This window comes from Dunckerocampus dactyliophorus, chromosome 13, assembly GCF_027744805.1.
Source record: "Dunckerocampus dactyliophorus isolate RoL2022-P2 chromosome 13, RoL_Ddac_1.1, whole genome shotgun sequence".
In the NCBI taxonomy this organism is placed as follows: Eukaryota; Metazoa; Chordata; class Actinopteri; order Syngnathiformes; family Syngnathidae; genus Dunckerocampus; species Dunckerocampus dactyliophorus.
Genome location: NC_072831.1, coordinates 28,689,066 through 28,713,536, shown reverse-complemented (window position 1 = coordinate 28,713,536; position 24,471 = coordinate 28,689,066). Strand labels below are relative to the sequence as shown.

The 24,471-nt window shown below is 39.7% G+C and overlaps 2 protein-coding genes across 6 annotated transcripts in view; one reads left to right on the top strand and one right to left on the bottom strand.

The window, feature by feature from the left end:
* Nucleotides 1–10,335, top strand: part of sptb (spectrin, beta, erythrocytic) — a 38,388-nt gene extending 28,053 nt beyond the window's left edge. For 2 of the 3 annotated variants that reach the window (XM_054797216.1, XM_054797218.1), the window contains exons 25-37: nucleotides 40–244; nucleotides 2,458–2,681; nucleotides 2,753–2,903; nucleotides 2,985–3,229; nucleotides 3,898–4,036; nucleotides 4,110–4,194; nucleotides 4,276–4,472; nucleotides 5,698–5,780; nucleotides 5,903–5,963; nucleotides 6,044–6,246; nucleotides 8,018–8,191; nucleotides 8,268–8,310; nucleotides 8,385–10,334. In XM_054797216.1, the coding sequence (XP_054653191.1) occupies nucleotides 40–244; nucleotides 2,458–2,681; nucleotides 2,753–2,903; nucleotides 2,985–3,229; nucleotides 3,898–4,036; nucleotides 4,110–4,194; nucleotides 4,276–4,472; nucleotides 5,698–5,780; nucleotides 5,903–5,963; nucleotides 6,044–6,246; nucleotides 8,018–8,191; nucleotides 8,268–8,310; nucleotides 8,385–8,558 (1,984 nt within the window). In that variant the 3' untranslated portion in view covers nucleotides 8,559–10,334. Of the gene's footprint in view, nucleotides 1–39; nucleotides 245–2,457; nucleotides 2,682–2,752; nucleotides 2,904–2,984; nucleotides 3,230–3,897; nucleotides 4,037–4,109; nucleotides 4,195–4,275; nucleotides 4,473–5,697; nucleotides 5,781–5,902; nucleotides 5,964–6,043; nucleotides 6,247–8,017; nucleotides 8,192–8,267; nucleotides 8,311–8,384 lie in introns of all 3 variants that reach the window. The other variant, XM_054797215.1, reaches the window with a different exon arrangement.
* LOC129192840 (synaptosomal-associated protein 23-like) lies at nucleotides 9,889–21,963 on the bottom strand. 3 transcript variants are annotated; one of them, XM_054797221.1, is made up of 8 exons: nucleotides 18,146–18,245; nucleotides 16,461–16,497; nucleotides 14,624–14,665; nucleotides 14,493–14,541; nucleotides 14,297–14,414; nucleotides 12,108–12,284; nucleotides 11,877–12,021; nucleotides 9,889–11,091 (listed from the first exon to the last, which is right to left on the bottom strand). In XM_054797221.1, exons 1-8 carry the CDS (start codon nucleotides 18,148–18,150, stop codon nucleotides 11,029–11,031), a joined length of 636 nt encoding a protein of 211 aa, XP_054653196.1. In that variant the 5' UTR covers nucleotides 18,151–18,245; the 3' UTR covers nucleotides 9,889–11,028. The 3 variants fall into 3 exon arrangements, with proteins under 3 accessions (XP_054653196.1, XP_054653195.1, XP_054653194.1); XM_054797220.1 differs by lacking the exon at nucleotides 16,461–16,497 and adding an exon at nucleotides 21,795–21,963 and having other exon boundaries at nucleotides 9,899–11,091; nucleotides 18,146–18,260; XM_054797219.1 differs by lacking the exon at nucleotides 16,461–16,497 and adding an exon at nucleotides 21,594–21,757 and having other exon boundaries at nucleotides 9,901–11,091; nucleotides 18,146–18,260.
* Between the last annotated feature and the right edge of the window lie 2,508 nt (nucleotides 21,964–24,471).

Here is a 24,471-nt window from a genome sequence, read left to right as displayed (position 1 = left end):
GAAATGAAAGATGTCTTATTTTGGTAACTGCGCGTGCAGCGAGAAGATCATGAGGCGTCAGGGCCAGGTGGACAAGCAGTACGCGGGGCTGAGGGAGCTGGCCCAGGACCGCAGCAGGAAGCTGGAGCACACATACCAGCACTTCCTGCTCAGCCGCGAGGTGGACGACCTGGAGCAGTGGATCTCGGAGCGGGACGTGGTGGCGTCCTCTCAGGAGATGGGCCAGGACCTGGACCACGTCACGGTATGATGTTCCTTCTTCATTGTCACCCTGTCTGGAACAATTTTGGAAAAAAATCCTTTAAAACCCCCCAAAAATTGCAATAATAAACTTGTGTTTTTTGTTTTATTTATATATATATATATATATATATATATATATATATATATATATATATATATATATATATATATATATATATATATATATACTGTATATATATATATATATATATATATATATATATATATATATATAAAAGTGTGTATATATACTGCTCAAAAAAATTAAAGGAACACTTCAAAAACACATCAGATCTAAACTGGGGGGAAAATGATCTTGAATATCTTTCCTGATAAGTGGGTGATGTATTAGTAACAAAATGATGCCACATCATTTGATAGAAATGAAAATGATCACCCTATAGAGGGGGGAAATCAAAGACACCCCAAAAATGAAAGTGAAAAAATGATGCAGCAGACTGGTCCATTTTGCTAAAATGTCATTGTAGCAACTCAAAATGATTCTCAGTAGTTTGTGTGGCCCCCACGTGCTTGTACGCATGCCTGACAACGTGGGGGCATGCTCCTAATGAGACTACGGATGGTGTCCTGGGGGATCTCAGAGACAGGTAGTTACTCCAGGAGAGCTGGACAGGGCCGTAGAAGGTCCTTCAACCCTCAGCAGGATTGGTATCTGCTCCTTTGTGCAAAGAGGAACAGGATGAGCACTGCCAGAGCCCTACAAAATGACCTCCAGCAGGCCACTGGTGTGAATGTTTCTGACCAAACAATCAGAACCAGGCTCCATGAGGGTGGCCTGAGGGCCCGACGTCCTGTAGTGGGCCCTGTGCTCACTGCCCAGCACCGTAGAGCTCGATTGGCATTTGCCATAGACCACCAGAATTGGCAACTACACCACTGGTGCCCTGTGCTCTTCCCTGATGAGAGCAAGTTCAACCTGAGCACATGCGACAGACGTGAAAGGGTCTGGAGATGCCGTGGAGAACGTTATGCTGCCTGCAACATCATTCAGCATGACTGGTTTGGTGGTGGGTCAGTGATGGTCTGGGGAGGCATATCCCTGGAAGGACGCACAGACCTCTACAGGTTAGATAACGGCACCCTGACTGCTATTAGGTTCCGGGATGAAATCCTTGGACCCATTGTCAGAACCTACGCTGGTGCAGTGGGACCTGGGTTCCTCCTGGTCCACGACAATGCCCGACCTCATGTGGCTAGTGTATGCAGGTAGTTCCTGGAGGATGAAGGAATTGATACCATTGACTGGCCCCCACGTTCACCTGACCTAAACCCAATAGAACACCTCTGGGACATTATGTTTAGGTCCATCCGGCGCCGCCAGGTTGCTCCTCAGACTGTCCAGGAGCTCATTGTTCCAGATCAGAGCCCTGTTCCAGATCTGGGAGGAGATCCCCCAGGACACCATCCATAGTGTCATTAGGAGCATGCCCCCACGTTGTCAGGCATGCGTGCAAACAACTACTGAGAATCATTTTGAGTTGCTACAATGACATTTTAGCAAAATGGATATTTTTTTGAGCAGTATATATATATAATAATTTAAAATACATATATATTTTTAGTATAAATAAAAAAATCTATATAATTAAAAATAATTTAAAATATATATTTTTAGTATAAATAAAAATATATATAATTCGTAATCATTTAAAATACATATATTTTTAGTATAAATAAAAAATATAATTCATAATAATGTAAAATACATAATTTTTAAAATACAATTTTTTAAAAATAAAAAATACATATATATTTTTAGTGTAAATAAAAAAATATATAATTCATTCAACAATTCATGATAATAATTTGAAATGGTTTTTCCACTTGACAGTAATGGTAAAATAAATATATTGAAAAAATGTTACAAAAATTATTTTTAAAATGGGAGGAAAAAAAAGTTACAAATTTCTTTTATAGTCTTGAAGTGTTAAAAAAAATATTTTTAATATATTACATATTCCTATATTGTTGGCAATAGTGCATACCTACACTGAATCACAGTGCTGTTCCTAATATTTGGTAAAGCTACAGAAAAGTATTGATATGATTTGTTTTGATAGCCTTTGCAAGATGAAAATAAAGAATATTTTCTACAAAATTTTGTCAAGGGTTGACATATGGGCAAAAGAGAAACATGTCATTTTTGTGGTGTGGATCCGTATTTTTCCCATTTGATTATGAACCGTGCTGCAGCTGCTGAGGGATAAATTCCGAGAGTTTGCCCGGGAGACGGGCATGCTGGGTCAAGAGCGGGTGGACCTGGTCAACCAGACCATCGACGAGCTGATTGAGGCGGGCCACAGCGAGGCGGCCACCATGGCGGAGTGGAAGGACGGCATCAACGAGAGTTGGGCCGACCTCCTGGAGCTCATCGACACGCGCTCGCAGCTCCTCACGGCGTCCTACGAGCTGCTCAAGTAAAGACAGTAACAGCAGAAGACAAAGAGGATGAGAACAAAAGTCCAAAGTCTTATTTCTATGCTTGAAGGTACTTTGACGACGGCAAAGAGCTGGTGCTTCAGATCCACGACAAGCAGAAGGAGCTTCCTGATGACGTAGGAGAAGACTTCAGCAAAGCCGAGTCCTTCCACAGGATGCACGCCGCCTTCGAAAGAGACATCGGCGCTCTGGGCAAGCAGGTAGAGCAGCCATCCCGTTAAATGCCGCCCCCTAGCGGCCACAGGTACATGGTCCAACTTGGTCGTCCTTGTCCTCCCAAGGTTCAACAGTTCCAGGAGACAGCAGCCAGGCTCCGTGCTCAGTACGCAGGAGACCGAGTGGAGGCCATCCAGTCCACAGAGAGCGAGGTTCTGGAAGTCTGGAAAGGCCTCCTGGATGCCTGCGAAGGCCGCAGGGCGCGGCTGCTGGACACGGCCGAGAAGTTCCGCTTCTTCACCATGGTCAGAGACCTGATGGCTTGGATGGAGAGCATCATCCAGCAGATAGAGACCCAGGAGAAGCCCAGGTGAGAACATTTGATGGATTTATTATTAGGACACGGATCCAACTCACTGGAATAATGACACATAGCTAAATGTCATTTTATATTAGATCTTTTTATTTATTTTGGACTTACTGAATACCTTCTCTTGCAATAAAATGAAGCAAACACTAATCTAAAATCACAAAAACAATGGATTGAATAAATAATTAAAAGATAAGGATCAATCGTAGTTAGATTAGGCCGATTTTTAAATATAGTCTAGTATTTTATATTCACAAGCAGCTTACAAATGCTTCAAAATTACATACAACGTAAATAAATTAAAAATACGTATTCAATTAAATCATTAAAAAAAATAATTCCAGAAATACGGAAGAGAAATATGTCAAAAACTGTCAGATTTGATTATATTAATTTCATATTTACTTTTTTAAAATTTATTATCATCAAGTGATAATGTTTAACTGACATTTCTTAAAAATGAGAGCAAAATAAGTTTAAAAACAGTTCATTAGATTAAATAAGTCAAAACCTGAACATCTTATATTTTCTTTTTGAGTAAAACTGTCACATTTAATAATTGTGTCACACACACAACCGCAATGGAAGCAAGTGCTGTTACAGCTATGGGTTGCAGTACCACTGTTGACCACTAGAGGTAGACAAAGCTCACACGTCTCCAATCGCAGGGACGTGTCCTCTGTGGAGCTCCTGCAGAAATACCATCAGGGAATCCGCTCTGAGATCGAGGCCAGGGGGGCCAAATTCACCGACTGCACTGACTTAGGCACGGCCCTGCTGGCCCGCAAACACAGAGACTCTGCTGAGGTGAGCCTGGAATGACCGCTTTCATTACTGTACTTAAAAAAAAACAACCTGTGTGTGATGCGTTGCTGTTCAGATCAGGGAAAAGATGACCCAGCTGGTGGACAAGCGCAAGGAGATGATGTTCAAGTGGGACGACCGCTGGGACTGGCTAAGACTCTGTGAGTGGGCGTCTTTCCGTCACAAATGATGTTTGTAAAATCAGAATCTAACCTCTGACGTGCCCGTCGTCTGCGTTGCAGTGTTGGAGGTGTGTCAGTTTGCACGTGACGCCTCAGTGGCCGAGGCCTGGCTCATAGCGCAGGAGCCCTACGTGAGCAGCAAAGACCTGGGACACTCTGTGGATGACGTGGAGAAGCTGCTCAAGAGGCACGAGGCCTTCGAGAAGTCCACGGCCGCCTGGGAGGAGCGTTTCTCGGCACTCGAGCGCCTCACCACGGTACCGTGCTGCCACCTCGTGTAGCTTTGGTGACACTTCCCGGGGACGCACGCACATGGGAAGAAACTGTGATTTTACAGGAGACGTAGAGTCGTAGAGCCAAAGTAAAGTCGCAATATTAAGATTGAAAACCATATTTGTTTTTTAATTGAAGTGGGAATTTTACGAGAATTAAGATGCAACGTTAAGATTACGACAAAAAGTGTTATTTTGAGAATGAAGTCGTTATATAAGGAACCTTTAGTTGCACCAGGGCTCAGAATGGATCAATAAACTGAAGAAACAAGGGTGGTCTAGTTTTCCCATGACTGTAGGTCAGAAAAGAGGCAAGCATACGCTAATGGGTCCCCTTTAAGTCCATATGGAAGGACCAGGAAGCTTGCAAGAATTAAGTCACAATACTAGGGAAAACATTTTTTTTAAGATTTATTTTACCTGAAAAAGGCCTACCGCTATAGTTTTAAGAAAATTAAGATGCAATGAAAAAAATGTGGAATATCACAACAAAAAATTTGATTCAGGAATTTGGCCGTTGCAGAAGAAATCTGAATCTTGGAAGAATGAAGTCATAATATGAGAGAAAAAGTGTTTTTAAGTTGTAATACTTTTACAAAGAGGCATATTTTTGAGAAAAGAAGTCATAACCTCACAAGAATGTTAAAATAAAAAAATTAAAAAACTCAGAATTATCATGAAAGGATCATGGATGAACGTTTTTTAAGTCGATATGGAATCTTGCAAGAATGAAGTGCTAATATTAGGGATAAGGTTTTTTTAAGCTCTAATATTATTAAAAAGAGGCCTATATTTTGGGAAGATAAGTCGTAATTTTACAAGAATAACACGAGAATGCTGCGATTGGCTGGCGACCAGCCCAGGGTGTACCCCGCCTGTTGCCCGAAGTCCGCTGGGATAGGCTCCAGCATGCCCCTGCTACCCTCAAGAAGAGAAGCGGTATAGAAAATGGATGGATGGATGGATCATGAGAATGTCATACTTTTTTTTTTTTTGCAACATGTCATTGAATATTGCAATAAAGTAAAACTAAAGAAAATTGCAGAGGCTGAAATCTCACAGGAAATTTTCAAAAAATAACATTTTTAAGAAAAAAATCCAAATGTTCCAGTCGAAGTCTTAGGAGAAACAAGTCATTAGGACACAAGTGTTAACGGGACAACACCGTGGGAGGAGAATCAGGTTTTAGAAAGTGTGTGTTGTGTTGCAGTTGGAGTTGTTGGAGCTGAGAAAGCAGCAGCAGGAAATGGAGCAGTTTATTAAAGACGAGCGACGCCCGGACCAAGACCGCAGGTACAAGCTTGTCGGTGTGCTAGCTTGTTTTTCCTTGGGGGTGGAGGCACAGCAGCTTGAGAAAAACAAGGAATAAAAAGTACTCTGCGCTTCACGTGTGACACTGTCTTCCTTCCGTGCAGGAGCGAAGACACGGGCTTTGCAGGATCTTCGCAGCTTTTCACCGTGGAAGAAGAAACTCTGGTGAGTCCTAACGCCCTCTGGCCTTTGACCCTTGCTTACCTTGTGTCCTGTCAACATGTGAGTATCTCTCACGTCTCCAGTCCACGTTGCCGGGTGACGCCACGGCGCCCGTTGAGTCCAAGATGAAAGAGAGCGGCTCTCTGGAGCTGGAGGCGTCCGTGCCGGAAGCCCATCGCGCCGCCACCATGCCCGGGGAAACAACACAAGGTCAGGCGATTCTGCAGGAGGGAATGCTGGGACGCAAGCACGACTTGGTGGGCTCCGGGAAGAAGGCCTCCAATAGGTAGAGCTTAGCAGTTCCTGGAGAATTGTTATTTTTCTCAAGCTGCTGCGCGCATCTCCTCCCACGTGGACAAACACTGCACATAAAACGCTTTCCACTGAACGCGTTACTAGTGATGCGTTTTACGAGAACAAAGTCATCATTTTAAACAAATAAAAATGCAATGTTTGGAGAAATAAAAAAAGCTAAATCCGATGAGAAAGCCGGAATATCACAACAAACAAAATCAGCGTTCTTTTTTTCAAGAAAACTTATTTTTTTTGGAACTTCTGTCCTCGTCAACAAAATCTTTAAATCTTTCAGAAAAATGAGTCTAATGAGGCTCTGAAAGTTCAGCCACAGATCGTCCGATTTCTGTGAAAAAGCACGGTATTGGCATATGCCAATACTTACTTTAAACGCCGAGCTCGTTCGCCGATCAGCCCACGCCCACTTTCCCTTCACACAGCCAAAACAAGCAATGACCGCCATGTGGGACTTCCTGTCCTTGTGTGAGTGGTTTAAGTTTTGCACCCTGCAAAACACGCCTTAAAAAGCGTGCGTGCGGCGTTTGGGGGGCAGGCACTTGGCATGGTGTGTTGAGTTTTCGCAGCTCACGATGTGATCGTCGGTCGGGTGGCAGCTAATTAGCAAAACGCGGGACACGCATGATAGTCTGAACAGCGGTTGAATTATGGCCGGACGTTGTTAGCGGTGGAGGAAACGGGGTTTACCGACTGCCTGGGGTCCTGCTGGATGCTCTTGCATCCAAAGTCTCCTTACAGAAGGCGCCTGATCCTTAAGTTTGACCAGTGATTTTGAAAAAGTAAGTCAAATATTCCCCTTTCATATCATAAAGCCCAGAGGTCACCAACGTGGTACCAGCGAGCCCCCCCACGACCACGAGGCGCCTGCTTTTGATTCAGGTTTTCAGTCAACATGAGAACACTAGAAAGAAATGCATTGTGAAATACAAAATGGGAGTTGTGGATACCAGCATTTTGTTAATATTCTGGTAAAACCTTTGCTTTCTTTGGGTTGAACTAAGATATGAAATTACATGTTTTAATGTTTTTTAGTGAAAAATGTACACTTAATCTATGTGATCGCTAACGGTATCGGCCAATTTTACTGGTGGATGATCGGAGCATCCCTAATGACTGATGCATTTTCCGAGAAGAACGTCATACAAATAATCATTAAATTATGTTATCGTTAAAATAATGTAATTATGCATTCTCATTAAATTACAACTTTGTTATATTACTTTAAAAAAAAAGAACAAAAAGTTGAAAATTATGAAAAATTTGTCATGCTTGGACAAAAGTACCAAAATATCTATTTTTTTCCAAGATGAAAATCATTTTACGATGAAAAATAGTCTTTTTATTAGAAAAGTCTTAAGACAGTGAGGATGTTTTTCTTGAAAAAAAGAAAAAAATACTTACATTGTAGGAGAATAAATGTATTTTTACATGAAACTTAAACCCCCCCAAAGTTGCATTTTATAAGAAAAACCCCCACCCTTCTCCCCCAAAAAGTTAAAACTATGAGAATAAATGTTACAAGAAAAAAAGTCACAAAAAATGAAGTGAAATTGTATGAGAATAAATGTTATCATTTTCAAAGTAAAAAAAAAAGTGATACTATTACAAGGATGTTTTAATCAAATCTCCCCTGACTATGTTTTTGTTGTTGACGTAGCTAAAGTATTTTTTATTTTTGTCAGGCTGCAGCCGCTGGTGTGTATGATGATGATGATGATGATGATATGTCATTGACATGCGTTTAGGTCGTGGAACAACTTGTACTGCGTCCTGAAGCTCGGTCAGCTCTCGGTCTACAAGGACGGCAAAAGCGTTGGCCAGGGCGCCACTTTCCACGGCGAGGAGCCGCTGCTGCTGTCCAACGGCAGCTGGGAGCTGCTGACCAACTACAAGAAGAAGAAGCACGTGGCCAAACTACGGTGAGACAGACGTTTGGAGTATCGGCCGCCACCATTTCACGCACGTTCACGTCCATTTTTCTCTTTCGTCCGACAGCCTCGCCGACGGCAATGAATATTTGTTCCAGTGTAAAGACGAGGTACTGCACATTCAAGTCCTTTCTTTTTTTAAACAAAGAGAAGATTCCAAGTGTTCTGTTTGCGTTCCTTTCAGGAGGAGCTCCAGCGTTGGAGCCAGGCGATGGGGAGGGCCGTCCAGCCCCTGGCCGAGGAAGAGGCGGCAGCGAGCGGGTCCTACGAGGCCACCAAAGCCCTCAGTCTGCCCCCGCTGGCCTCCTCCCCCGCCAAGAAAGACAAGAAGTTCAGTCGCTTTGCCAAGAAGAAATAAAAGCACCATTTGGAGGGGTCGCTGGCACGCCGTATTTGTGTACAATAAATTTCAGCACGCAAATCTATGCAGGCTTTTTTTTGTAATATTTTGCCACACGTAACATGGCTTCTATTTAAGACAACACGTCGTCTTTGCTATTTTTCTTTAAAGCTCCTTTTACACAACCAAAGAATGGTGGCGTTTTTTTTAAACTGTGGCCGCATGTACAATTCGTGACCTTTTACATCTGACACACACACACACACACACACACACCTTGTCAACTGTAATCATACCGTGGTGCATTTGGAACACAAACTCACAAGGGGGATTTGAAATAAGAAGTTATTTAAAAATGCATTCAGGCTCAGTAGTATTCTAGTAGTACTTGTTCACATCAGCACCGGGGAATGTTAGAGCCACACTAGTAGGAACAAAAAATACAGTAAATACTATGAAAAGGATGTTACACAACGGGGGTGTACAAGTGCTGCCCAGGGGCTATTTTCACCCGGGAAAAGTTTAGTTTTTATTTCTCTATCCTTCAAAGATGACTACTTGTTACCAAAGCACTCCTCAAGTGTAAGTTGCCTTTTTTTTTTTTGTCATTTTTGCTCTGTCAGTTTATCCAACCTTCTGCACGCCACGCTCTCCCACTTCCTCTTCCTGGTATGTGTGTCTCCTTTCCCTCATGAGTCCTGCCGAGCTTTAAACATGCACTTCTGCCACCTTGTGGACGTTTTTATAACATTACAATTGCTTTCAAGCCTGATCCACCTGTGAGGAGTTGCATCAGCACCTCCTGATTGGGCATCCGGGTTTATAAAAAAACGTATAACTACGTTTTTGGTATTGAAAAAAAGTAGTCTGAATTTTTTTTAAATCAAAATGTCAAGTCATTTTAAAAGGAGTAATGTAATCGAATATTTCAAATATCACAAAAAAGGGTTTTATCTGAGAAAAAACATCTTTAAATATTTCTACAAGTTTCGAAGTTATAGGAATAAATAAGTGACGAGAAATCGGGTAAAAGTATTTTATTTTGAAAGGTAACTTTCTGACAATTGAGACAAAGTTTGTAATTTTGAGATTTTTGAAAAGTGTGGTACAAGAAATCAGAATATTGTCATTTAAATGAGTGTTATGAAAAATAGGTTCAAATATTTGATTTTTTTTATTTTGAGATTTTTGAAAAGTGACATGTCAGAATTTTTTGTAACAAAGAAATTTAACAAGTTTTAAGAATAAATGAGTTATGAGAAATAAAAAAAAAAGAGTGATTTTGTTTTAAAAAGGCATTTGATGAGAATTAAGTTGAGACAAAAAGTCCTACACTAACTTATTTTTGGAAAAAGGTATGAGAAGTCAATGTTTTTTTTGTAACCAAGAAAAGTTATGAGAATAAAAGATGAGGTATTATGAGAAATGGGTTACAATAGTGTTTCTTCAACCTATTATTTTTAATTTATGATGGATGGTGCTAATGTTCGCTATTTTACTCTGAAGGGGTGTAAAGAACATGATGTTGGTGAAGCACACGAGTACACTTTTCAAAATGCACACGTTTTGTTTTTATTCCTCAAGCTTTCATTTGCATCGCCTTCCAACTTGGTACTAATCTGCCTTTTGCACTTTTGTGTGAAAACAGGAAATAGCTAATATTATGACCTTTTTTCCCCTGGTGGGAGGGCAGGGGCGGAGGGCGGGCTTTTGGAAGGACACAAGCAACAAGTATTATTCAACATGGATGTACATTTGCAAGGTTCCTGTCATTGTTGATCAATTAAAGAACGAGCAATGATCATCCTGTCATAGCTTTATTGACTAACCATTCAACAAAAAGGCCAGCATGAAACAAAACACAAAGGAAAAGTCTTTTTGTGCAGCTGATTTGATGCATGTCAGCTTATTTACACGGAAATGCTAACACGCTAATGCTAATTGTATTTACAATCTCCATTCCCTTCCACGCAGCGTTAGCACAAGGGGGTGTGGGGGTGTTGGGCACTTCATGATTGAAGCACGCTTTTCAATGATATATTTAGAAAAAGGGAAAGTTTATTCACAGCTCTGCTTGAAAGAAAAGAATTAAATAGTAAATTATACACATGAATAATTACACACTTGGACACTTGTACTGCAAGTACATGTACTACAAGTACTACATGTACTGTAGTTGTTCACAACAATTTTTGGTATGGAGGAGCAGCAAACGGCAGTGTGACATTTTGACATTTTGACGTGAATGCTGCTTGTGCAAGTCGAAGGGCGTCCCAATTCATTAAAAAAACAAACACGCACAGAAAAGTTTGGAGACACTTTGTCATGCTAGTCAATGAGAAGGCGTGTCAATACCTTTGACTTGTCCCGTATCTTCTTTTCTACTCGTCTTGCAGCTCTGCTAGCGAGATCAATGCGTGTTCTTGCGTGGTGTGGCGCTGTGTGTGTGTGTGTGTGTGTGTGTGTGTGTGTGTGTACTAGCTGCTCCCTAGTTGATGAGCTTGGTGGCTCTCGTGTTGGCCTCGTCGATGCGCAGTTTGTTCATGTCCGCCTGGAAAGAAGCAAACCAACATGTTAGAAAGTAAACCCGCAACACCACACTTCGTCATGCTCGTCCCTAACAATGAAACTGTAGCGGCCTCTTTTTCACAAGGCGCAATACTATAACAAAAAGGTAGTTTTTTTCTATAAAAAAAGTTGTTAAAAAAAGCATTTTTAAAGAGGAAAAATGTTGCAATTTAAAAACAAAAAGCCATAATCTTAATTTGAGACGAGTTTTGTAAATTGCTAAAGATTACAAGTATTTGTTAAAAAAGTAGTACAGTAATCCCTTGCAATATCTTGTTCAAAAATGAATAAACGATCACAGTTCCTCGTTTTTTTTTGTCAATATTACAGACAAAAAAGTTTTTAAAAATGTAAAAATTTGTATATTTCCAGACATTACAAAAACATTTAAAAAAAAAAAAAAGGTAATACTACAGAAAAGTAAAAAAAATGAAAACGTTTTTTTCCTAAAAAAAAATTACAACTTTTAAAACTGAAAAAAAGTTGTAAAAAAAAAAGTTGTTTTTTTTTTAGCTAATATTATGAAAAAAAAAATATATTTTTTTAGGTAATATGAAAAAAGAAGTTGAGATACTACAAAAACAATGTTGATTTTTTTTAAGGTAATATTACCAAAAAGTAGAGGTTGAATTTTTGAGGTAATATCACAGAAAAAAGTTTTAAAAAGTTGTATTTTTTGAGGTAATATTATGGAAAGTTGTATTTTTTGAGGAAAAAGGCTGGTAGTATTCCAAGAAATGTAACGCTGCTACAATAAGAGGAAGTGACCTTGTCGGTGATGCGGTCGATCTGTTTGCTTTGCTTGTCGATCTCAGTGCCCATGTCCACCGCCATGGTCCTCAGGTTTCCGATGATGCCGCCGACGGCGTTCAGGTTGTCCTCCATCTCGTCCTCACGGGCGTCGTTGGTTATCCTGCGGCGGCCATGTTGTAGTTAGAGAGCGCGCCATACACGTGATTTTAACAATACAGTCGTTAAAAAAAACAAAAAATAACGAACCTCTTGATGTACGGGCCGGACGGCGGCGGGGCGTTGACATGACCCGCCTGGCCGTTACGCACAGCCGACGGCTGCCTCGACACCACCTTGGAACCGGGGTCAGCGTTGCTTTCGGCGTCGCCTCCTCCGATGCCCCACGTGCGCTTGTATCGAGAGTCGTTCTCGATAGATGTCACCCTGGAGAGAGCGGACCATCAGAACCAGCGAATGGGGTTGGGGGGAGGGCAGGTTCAAGCACAACAAGAGCATGAAAAAGGGCGAGTACGCGTTCCTACCTCATCTTTTGGTAGTCATCAAAGAATCCGCTCCTTCAACGCGACAGCATTGTGGGAACGTTCATTGTCATTACTTGCCCACACAACACACACTTCTGAAGCCACCACATATGCAGTAGGCACATAAAAGCATGCTCCAGGCAAGAACCCCATTGATTTTAAAGAACATCCATCACAAGATAGCCGCGCTAAATCTACAGTTACAAAAATAAATACACAGTACAGAGGGGTTTCCCCCAACAATATATTATGTGACGAATGACACGTCATCAAACAAGCAAGAAGCTAGGAATATAATGATATGAAAATTTCATATCAAAATTGTGACCAAAATGATCACGGTTATTATTTTCACGGTACTGTTGAATGTGCTCAAAATGAGTACTGATACACACACAACTTGGAAGTCTAACAAAAGTGTATATATTTAAAACAACAACAACAACACACAAACACAAATATACTTTCCTTGGCCAAGCCAAACATTACAAACCTCTTCTGAATGCTTGCTGCTTATAGGGCTGGAAAGAGCATGTGATTGCGCAATGCATTGTGGGCCGTGGCGCCATTTTTGAGAGCAAGAGCTTTTGTTTACATCAGACTTGGTGCTTTGAGAGAGAAATATACAACGTAACTAACGGCTGCTTCTTCCAGAAATGAGCAGTGTGACTGGTCCGTGAGTTCATCGACGTACGGTTCGTCAATCATAGTTTTATGGTCATTTTGTATATTGGAGCAAGAACCCTACTGTTTTGAAAGAACATCCAACACAATATAGCTGTGCCAGACCTACACAGTTACAAAAACAAATACAGTATAGAGGGGTTCCTCCCCCCACTATGTTATGTAACAAGTGACAAGTCAAACGTGTTTGAACCTTCTGTATATTGAAGCAAGAACCTTGTCTATGCCGTGGCAAAGATAAAAACAGTATAGAGTTTGACTTTGAACGATTCAGGTTCTGATTCCTTGTTTCGATTCCTGTTCCTGACATTTCTTGATTCCAGTGCTTTTTAGAGGCAGGGTCATAAAAGTCTGCCTGGTTGAAATGACGGCGCTAACCAGAGCTCTCTTTGGAAAAACTCCTAACCCGATATATTAAACAGTACAATATATATCCCGATATTTTTAAGCAAAGTGTGTTTAGACAAAATCAAAGCCAAAAACGCATGTTATTAAAAATAAATACTTAACATGAGGATGTTTGACATTTTAAGGCTTCATGCAAGATGCACAAGAAAAAAAATAAGTAGGCCGTTTCTTTTTGAAATAAATATAGAAAAGTCAAATATAATCTTTCTTTATAACAACCATTTAGCTATGCTCAAATCCTCAACTAATAGCAAAAGAACAAAATATGAAGGAGTGCCCGGTTTAAGAGGAAATTTTAAAATGTCAGCTACTCAAAAATACTTAGTATTATTACTGTAGTATTTTTGGGTAAACATTTTTAGAAGATACAAGCATGTCCTTATTTTGTGCCAGGAACACCAACCTGTCAAGTGCGTCAGGCTAACTTCCTTTTACATTTGTGGTAGAGCTCATCGTGCTAAATAATTGTGACTGCGGAGCTCGCTGGACATCGCAAGTCCATCGTTGTCAGCAGGTTTTTAACTGAGCTACCGCTTATTCCTTGCTGACTCATTCGTCCACCGCAGACGCCGTCGCTTCAACTGGAGCCGCTGGGCTTCTGCTCCGCTCCTCCTCCTGCATGCAGGGATGAGGGAGATACAGTGCAAACCCAGTCTATATCGATATCAACGATGTGGTTGGTTTTGATATCGTGCTTAAAGTAAATATCGATATTTTTAAAAATATCGATATGTCGCCGAGCCCTACTTCACACAGAGAAAAAAAAAAAGTGACACATCCACACACAAAATGGTGGCAGTAGCCAAAGCGTTGAGAGCGTACCTGTTGCACGGGCAGATGCAGAGTCCGCAGCACTTTGAGAGGTCCGATAGGTTCTTCTCAGCCAGCCTCATGTCCTGGTTGATCTGATCCATGCCGTCCTCAACGCGCTTCAGCTGCTCTGAAACACGCCGCAGCCGCGTCACAACACAAAGCGTCTTTTACGTTTCACGCGCGGGAAAATGAGAAGTAGCTGCACCTCCTTGCTGGTCCAGCATCACCATGGTCTTCACGCCCGTCTCTTTGCTCTGCAAACAGCAGGAATACACGTGTCACACATCCACACGCCCATTCAGGACGACACTATGGAAAGATATTTGTGTGTTTCACCTCCTCCGCCATCTGCAGCATCCTGCGTGTGCTTTCCAATGACTGTGGACAACAAAATGGAAGCCTTTAAGACACATTTGGATTTATTCATCTTCCAGGCATGACTGAATAAGACAGGAAGACAAACAAACAAACAAACAATCGTGCAGGAAGTGACCCAAATCATATTCATAAAATTGTGCACAAGTCATGCCCCGCCCACTTATCAAGCAAGGCAGGAGCATGCAAGGACCCGACATGGAATGTTGTCGGTCCAGGCGGGCTACGCCCTCCTGTTTCTATTTCTAGCCAGCTATCGACGACAACCACAATAATAAAAACACACTGATACGTTAATACCTTTCGGGCAGCGTCAATCAAAACTCACTATTATTATTTATTGCCAGTATCTTTTTATCATTATTAATATAATTGTGTCTTTTTGTAAAAGGCAGTGCATTTTTAAGAGATGAAAATGTGAGAAGGGAAAATGTAATATACTGTAAATAACCATACACAACAATAGATGCACGCACAAAGAAAGAAAAAGAAAACCCTCACTTTTGCTTAATACTCAGTTTAAGCTTCAACATTTTGGATTAAGTGAGAGTGTTGCAGTTGTTGTAGGGCTAGGCGATATATCAATATTTTGAAACTATATTTCTTTAGATGGCCTCCAGCATACCCCTGCGACCCTCATGAGGAGTAGCGGCATAGAAAATAGACGGATGGACGATATTTCTTTAAAGAATGACATCAAAAGCAAACATATCGCTCATATGGATATGGACTGGATTCGCTCTGTTGTCTTGTAACACGGAGGTCTGGCTCATCTTTGCTGTGTGTGTCAGCGCAAAATAATACTGTTCAAAGTCAAGCATTAAGTTGCTGCTGACATTTAAAATGTCTTCATAAACGGGGCACCTTATTACATATTTTGCTCTTTTGGTATTAGCTTAGGATTTCAGTATAGCTAAAGGTTTGTTATAAAGAAGACTGATGATTACATTTGACTTTTTCTATATTTATTTCAAAAAGAGAATGAACTATTTTATTTTAGCTATTTTATATTTTTCAGTAACATTTTTTTAATTTTAATGAAACAACTTCACACGCATATTTGATTTTGACTAAACTCGCTTTGTGGCAAAGACATCGGGATATATATGGTATATTGAGATTCAACATAAATATATCAGGATATGAGTTTTGGTCTGTATCACCCAGCCCTAAGTTGTTGTTATAGTTATTTTTAGAACTATATATGTAAAATGTATACTCAAACACCTGCCTAATCATTGTGCATTCATACCCTGGCTGAATTTTGACATTTAACAATTTGAACATTTATTTGATGAATGTGTATCTTTTTGCTAGAAATGACACCAGAAAGTGTCCAAGAGTTGGCTAGCTATATTTATTATTTTTCTATAAAAATGTTTTTTACATTATAGATTTAAATGTAAAACAATTATCAAAACATTGAAATAGATTTTAGCTATATTTTCAAATACAGCTCTATATGCATTGTTTTCTAATTTGTTATATATAAAAAATTATAGATTAAAGATATAGCTACATTTTTATATTCAAAAAGTGTACATATAAAAAACTGCATACATGTGTACAGTATATTAGTGATTTCTTTAACTTATTTTCTTTAAAAAATGTATATACAAACAAGTATTTTTTAAACTATTTTTTAACTACTTTTCTAAGACAGTATTTTAATCTTTATTTTGCTTTCCTGCCAGAAGAGACCTATTCTACAAATGTTTTTAAAAAAAATGTTTTCACTAAAATATTCATAAAATATTGCACAGACACATATTTGTTTATGAAATGATTCTGCAGTTACCCAAAGCGAGGCTGCAGAGACACCTTTGTGCCCTCCGCTGGGCAGGCGTGGCAGAGGGAAGGAAGGAAGAGAGAAAGAAATATTTGCAGATGACATCATAAACCAACCACACACACGTGCACGAAAAGAGAAGTGACGGCCATGATAACAAGTGGAGGTACTGGAGCTAATGGGCTTACAAGTAGATCAAGACAAAGCATTGGAGGTCATGTATCGGATATCACAAATATCTGACCACACAAATGATGACTTGTGTTGTTTCAAAGTGTACAGACATGGTTTATTATTGATCTGAGGTTCTTATCAGTGAAGGTTGTGTGCTAAATTCAGTTTTGTTTTAAAACAATCAGGGGTTTTGCAGAACTGCATGACATAGCATGACAACACAGACTGGTGGAAAGCGAATGGACTAATGTTCTGCAAGCTGACAAAATGAGCTCAACAGCGCATTGGAAGTGGTGCTTATTGCACTAATTAACATCCAGAGTCGGACTACTCTACCAAACAGATGCTAAGGAAACGCTTAACTTATTTTTACACTTGCATGACCCCTGAATATGATGTCTCTGGAACAAAAGATTCCACTGTACCATTATTTCCTATTCTTATGGGACATTTGGTGAGGAAATTACAACTTGGAAGTCAGCCGCCAGCACTGAACGCATTGTGTCGGCTTTTGGAAGTTAAATGAAACGTAATTACGGGTTAGTTATTGGGTTACTTAAGTAAGGAGTTTGGCTTCTCCAAACAATATGCATTCAAAAGAGTAATGCATTTGCATGACCTCACAAATCGCTTGGCTTTACTTTCTCTGACGTCATATTAATGCATGCCACCGGCTGTCCATTGCTGCGTATGTGATGAAAATGGCTGCGCCCCTCACATCTTCATCTGCTGTGGAACACATACGTAAACAAGATGGCTGCGACGTCGCGGCGGATGCATCTTCAGCGGGGTAAGCCACCGTTGATGGACTACACTGGTGATGGGTATTTCATACAACTTCATGTCAAAAAATCCAAACTATCCCTTGAACTATTCCAGCCTCTTGGAGCAAGTCAGGGGGGAATTCTCAAGTAATTTCTGTAGCCTCTTGGATCTTCCCTGGGAAGTTCTGTTAATAACTGAACATAGTGCAAAGTGATGTCTTCTCGTCAGCAGTTCCCTGTCCCACACTGTCCGTGCTTTCTTTTTTGTAGTTTATGCCTTCTTCCTGCTCTTTCCGCATTCGCTTTCTGCAGCTATGACATAATACACATACACCTGTATCTTTCTGCAATGACTGATTCTTCTCTGCAGTTGAACATCTTGTAGATGCCCTTGTAAATGGAGGAATTAATGAAGCGAGGGTGGTGCTGCCTGCTTCACGGATGCAGGAAGTGGTGGTGACAATGCATTCCCACGCAGGAACAACACGCGTCGCGAGTTCTAGGTTGTGTACTAGACGTAAACAGTACTTGAGTTAGGTGCACATAAGTCGTGCTGCTTTCAGAGACAAGGAGTGCTAAACAACAGTTCAATAAATAAATAGAAGTCGGTGTTGACACAAGAGAGACAACCCAGCCTAGCAGGATGTTGCTAATACTGAATTAATGCAGAATATTAATTATTAGTAACTGTAAACACTAGATAAAAAAAGAAGTGTTTTGAGACTCAGTAAAGTGTATGAAGTGGACTTTGGGCACCTCATCGGTCACTTGGTTGGCCCTGGCGGCGATCTGCTCCACAGTCATGTTGTCCATGTTGCTGCTGTCCTGTTTGGATGCTCCTCCCGTGGCACCGAGCTCGATATTCTGCGGCCTGAGAGGCAACAGCACAATTTTTCAAAAGTGGTTATTAGGTAGACTAATCACATACACCATCAAACAGAACAAACAGTGAGCAGAAGAAGGTTGAGTACAGTCATATGAGATAGAAACGCTATAGTAGGATGTAAACAGAAGAAAACAGGTCGTTTCCGCGAGGGCTTGTTCAAGATGATAACAAATGACAAGGACAAACACACAAAGTTTTGGCTAACAATGAGTGATGAGCAGGCGTGGATTGCAGTCATGAGACTGAAGCCTGGCAGGGGAAAGTACATGAACATTTTTACAAGACACACGTCAGCATGTATGCACAAAGAGTGCAAAGAGCTGCGTGGCAGTCAGAAGACTGAGCTTACACATGCTACTCTAGTTATGTTAAAGACGCCCGCCCCCAACCTGCATTAGGGCCAAACGTTTTGCACTTGAAGAAATACAATTTGAATACTTAAGTCTTGTTATTGAATTTGGAAAACCACATCTGCGTATTCAAATTAAAAATAAGTGCACAAAAAAATGTTCAGGTTAAATATAATTATGATTCACTCTGGTGATATTTTTTAATAAATTATTTTCATCTTTCACTTTCATATCGGAGATTCTCACATCTTATTTTTTTTACACTTTCAGATCTTTCATTTTCAGGTTCAATTCTTTTCTAATCACTTGCCGACAACAATTCAACTCAACACTTGTATGTAGGCTACCTGTCGATGAAATGGTTTCTAAATGTGTGAGTGTGCATGGTGTGTTGAATGAAGACATGAAAACAAGGCGAATACTAACATTACATACATCACACCTGCGGACTCCAATGTGTGTTGTGCACCCCACATGCGGAATTAGTGCAGCCAACGCACGTTGAGATATTTCACACTTCTTCATAGTCACCACAGCTATGTTCTCCATGTACAAACAAACAAACAAACAAAAACATTTGCGGAACTCCAAAAATCTAGAGGGCTCTAATAATGTTTAAAAAAAACCTATTTAGATGGTTGCAAACAAGTTTTCTATGCTCCAACTACAAAAATATTGCATTTATAAATTACTTTGTTAGAGGGGGGGGGGCTGGAACCAATTAATTGCCATAAACGAGGGTACACAATAGCCCTTCTTGGAGAGACACACTCATTACCATTAATACAGATGCACAAAACGCCGTGTTTGCAAGTAGGGCTTCCTAAAATCATTTTTAAACTGTCAAAATTCCAGCATCGAGGCTAACACACCTCTAATGCACTATTGTAGAACTCCTGAGACTTCTTTAAAAGTGTTGAAACATACAATAATATGGAACGTCTACTTCAAGCTTACTTTTACTATGAAATAGTAATGTTGATTTTTTTTCCCCCTTCATTTTATGGCTTTAAAGTAAAAAGTTTTGCATCCGGAGGACAAAATAGGCTGCAAGTCCCAACACGCTATCCTGTGAGGACGTTCATGCTCATGTAAGCATCACCGGTTCAATAGGTTTGTTTCTGAAAGCTTCAACTCAATGACGGGCAAGATATTTATAAGCACTGCAGCAGAGTTAATTGTAAAAACTAACAACAATCATCTCCAGTTTCCCAGTGCACACCTTGTGGGAACTGTGCTTACTGTAAAGTTCCTGCTGCTTCCTTTGCACTCAAATCTGCAGCGATGGCACTTTTGAGCGGAAAAGGCAAAAGGAAAGATGGTCAACTCGTTAGGAGATTTACCACTGTTGCTTTTAGATTGCCACCCTTCCCCCTCCATATAGACCTGTCACGATAACAAATTTTGCTGGACGATAACTGTCCTACAAATGATTGCTGATAAACAATATTATTATCAACAATATTTTCAGACTATTTTTTCATGAATGTAATGATAATATATGGCATAATACGAGTACGCAGTATCAAAAGCAATAAACTTTAATTCATCAAGAGTATTTCATGTTGTAATTGGAATGTCAAGAGCTTTTAAAGAAATTAATGAACATAATAAAAGACGAAGACAAAAACACCTTGATGAAAATAAGTGTCTCTTTTCAGCAAAAATGGCACTTAAATAAAAATCATATTAAATAAAAATCATAATCAATCACAAACATTCTAATTTTGAATCAGTGTTACTCTCGTTATTGTCTGAATATCGCAGAAAAAGAGAATTTAATTTTTTTTTTTTGATCGGCCCCCAGCACATTCTAAAATACAATTAAAGAATCATTAAAAAAAAGAAAAGCAAAAATGGAAAAAAGTAGTACTTTTTATAAAAAAATACTAAATATTAGGAGAATAAAGTCGTCATATTATGAGAAAATATTAAAGACTTAAATATGGTTTCTTTTTTTAAGCTGTTATATTACGAGAAACAAAAGAATAAGTTGCAATTTGATGAAAATGTGTTGGGTAAAAACTATAATATTACGATAATAAAGTCAGAATATTATGTGAATAAAGATATAATATTACGTGATAAAACATGAGAAGAAAGTTGAAATATGTTTAAAAAATGTTTTAAAGTAATGTAAAAAAAAAAGTTTATACTAATATGTTTTGTCTGCGATAAAACAAAGCTGCTGAGCCTGCATGCTGTTTTTTTCTTTAATATAAAAAAAACCGTCTCAGCATAGGGTTGGTTTAATTTTTTTTTTTTTTAAAGTGACGCCCGCATCCCTTGTATTACAGGAATTTGATGACTTTATTTGAAGAACTGCATTTTAATTTGCATATATTGGAGACAACTGGAGAATGTCAGGATAGGTACGCTGTGCTCATCTACTCGATTATGTCCATGTATTGCATTTTTTCCATCACATATCAGGTGAAAATGAACTCATGAGGTCTTTTTTTAAAAGAGTTCTGGTTTTTCTACCCAAACCGGTTTCTCCAGATCTTAGCGGTGGAGCACACAATGACGTCCTGGCTTCTTCCCTGCTGCGGGCATTCACACTGACTGATTCGGATTCAAGTCTACTTCCTACACTGCACTTATTGAATGTTCTAAAAAAAATATAAGGGGCTTTAAGCTCTATTGTGCACAAAATCAAACAACCACAAACAAATGGAGCCAAAAATATGCTTAGAACACCCCCCCCCCCATAAAAACAGGTTTGTTGTCTTTACAACACAGTAGCCAAATTAAGAACGTTGATAAAACAGAATCACTTCCGGTGTGTTCGAGGTAGGAAGTGATGAGCTCGCGAGAAACGAACAACTTTGAGGGTCACTTGACAAACAGGTGACGTTGGCGTGAAAGACAAAAAGTGATCAAATGAAAAGGAAAAGGCACAAAAATTAGGCCGGTTTATATGTAAAATCAACCCATGTACGTATCAAAAGCATAACAAATGACTTACATTGTGGGGAAAGCTGTCAACAACCGGCAGGGTCCAAGGAAGTCGCCTGACTAGCCAACAAGCTAGCTAGTCAAGTTAGCTAAGCTAGTTCCGCTTTTCCGGACACAACCACCTCACGCCACCACCCAAACAACAATGCCGACAGACGCGGCGAGGAAGATAAAGGCTGGGTTAAGTCACTCGGGGAAGGTCGGTACTTACCGTTAACCCTCCCTGCGGCGAGACTTGATCTCCTCCTTGAGTCAGGTATGCGAACTCGGTGGTGGACAACTTCTGGATTCCTTCACTTCTTCCTCGACAGTCGGACAGAATGGTGCTTTTAGGGACTGTCAGAAATTACGCTTTTCCCAAATTGTGCGAGTGTAAAAAATTAAATTAAGAATACAAACATTTTTGTAAAAGTAATAAGCATGAATATATAACAAATTATCTGTTTAAATGAGTCAAAACTGAATTTATTCATAAAATCGCAAATATACCAGGATCGCATGTGCTTTTGAACGCCGCACATGATTGGTAGGCGTGTTACTCCGGAAGTGAAGCGACGTTGCTGCTTTTCCCCACACGAGTGCAGCATTTCCCTCTTTTGTGTGTGTGTGTGTTTATTCACTTGTCTTGTATTTTATTGCTAGCCTGTGTGTAATCATAGCCTCTTGCATACTAATTCACTATCTTCTGCTTTAAACTATTAAAGGGCCGACCATGCATTCATTTGCTTGTTGCTCGTTGTCATTGGCAGGACACACATACCACATGTAGACAAACCATTCAGACGTTCAGTCTCAAATTAATAAAACGTGCAGGCCTTTTTTAAGGATGTGGGAGAAAGCTAGAGTACCCTGAACATGCAAACTCCACACATATGTGCTAACCATGAGGCGACCAGGGGGAAAAAAATCCATCACAATTTGCACTATTCTGTCCACCGGTGTGTTAAAAAGGTGCTCAACTCTGCCTTCCCATGTATCTTTTATAGAGTCTACACAACATGCATTATTCAGCGATAACACATGGCCCATCTGGACTCCTGAGTGTGTGTGTGTGTCACATAGTTAACTTTCCCTGACTTATCATTTCACGCCACATCCAACAGTGCTTGAAGAGCAAATAATTTTCTTGTGCTCTGTAAGGTATATATGTGTGTGTGTGTGTGTGTGTGTGTGTGTAATAGTGAGTGCAGATGGCACATTCAAGTCAAGATCAAGCTCTTTCATCATGCTCTTGCTCATTAATAGAGACGGGGAGCGATGCCCTAATTCCATAATTCCGGAAACCATGCCAGTGAGAGACAAAAAAGAAAGAAAGAAATAAAGTACGAGAGAAAAGAAGAAGAAGATGGGATTAGCCTATTGTCTGCAAATACGCGTTGGAAGCGAGGAAGCAAACAGAGGAGTACTAGGGAAAAAAAGAACAGAGGATGCATTGCCATCTGTATTTCCTGGCTTTACTTCCTGGCTTGCAGCCCAAATGCCGTCTTAAAGACCACAAAAAAAGTCACTCCTGCCAATTATTGTTCCACATTGCAAGCCAATTAGAAAAAAGAAGCAAAAATAAATGATGAATAAGACGAGCAAGCAGGATGCTTCACGGTAAAGCCCAGTGTGTTTAGCTTACGTGTGGCGAATGATGTCTTTCCAGAACATCTGTTCGCTTGTGGCCCACTTCAGGTTGTAACACTTTCACGAAAAAAAACAACAACGGCGAAGGGCCTTTAATAAAAGCCAGTACTAATAAAGCTTTTACAAAAATAATAACGTTCACGTTCAAGATGTATTAATTTAAGAGCGGCAGTTTAAAAGTTAATGTTTGATTATGTGTTGTGACTGAGTGCGCATCCCAACCTTTCTGGGGATTTGCTGCCCCCTTGTGTTTAGGAGTGGACTTGTTCAAAAGGAGACATCAAGGGAGTGTCACCCAGCCAATAAACTAAGAAAGGAAACGTAGTAACACTGACAAATATGCAGTATGACCAAAAGAAACCATTACATTATAATGCATATTATATTGCATATCAGGGGTGTCCAAACTTTTTCCAGCGAGTGTCACATGGTGAAAAATGAAAGAATGCAACTTTGCCACCCTGATATTTTGTAAAGCAACACATGTAGAAATGCTAAGAAGTTATTTATATTTCAGGAAAAAACTACATCGCAGCTTTGTGATAAAGATGAAAAATTTATTTTGTTTTGTTTCTCATGTTATTACAGCATAAAAGTAATTATTTAATTTTTGAACTCTATGCTACTAAAATGACATTATTTTTCCTCATAATATTATGAGTTTATACTTGGAGAATTGTGCCTTTTTTATCATTACAGTATAACTTTTTTCCTCATAATTATGACTTCATTCCCATAATATTTTGACTTTATTTATGTAACATTCTAACTTTTTCCTCAACCCAGTATTCCAAAATTTACAACTTAATTTGTTGTTTTGTTTTTCAATATATTACAACTTTTTAAAAAAGTTATTTTTGAATATTTCAACTCTATGCTACTAAAGTAAAAATTACGCCTTTTTCTCGTTAGATGACAACTTTTCGGTCTTAATATTTTGACTTAATTCTTGTAAAATTATTGCAGATTTTTCAATTTTTGCTGTGGTTCTCTTGCAAAGTTATATTTTTAGAATGTGCTGCGGGCTAATAAAAAACAGCCACGGGCCGCAAATGTCCCCCGGGCTGCTCTTTGGAAACCCCTTCTGTATATCAATAAGAAAGCCAAACAAATGCAAATACGTCTTACTACATACAGTCGTCCCTTGTTCCTAGCGGTTAATTGGTTCCAGACCAGACTGCGATAAATGAATTTCCGTGAAATAGGATTCAAGGTTAATAATAAATGGAATATTTTTGTAGTTAGAGCATAGAAAACCT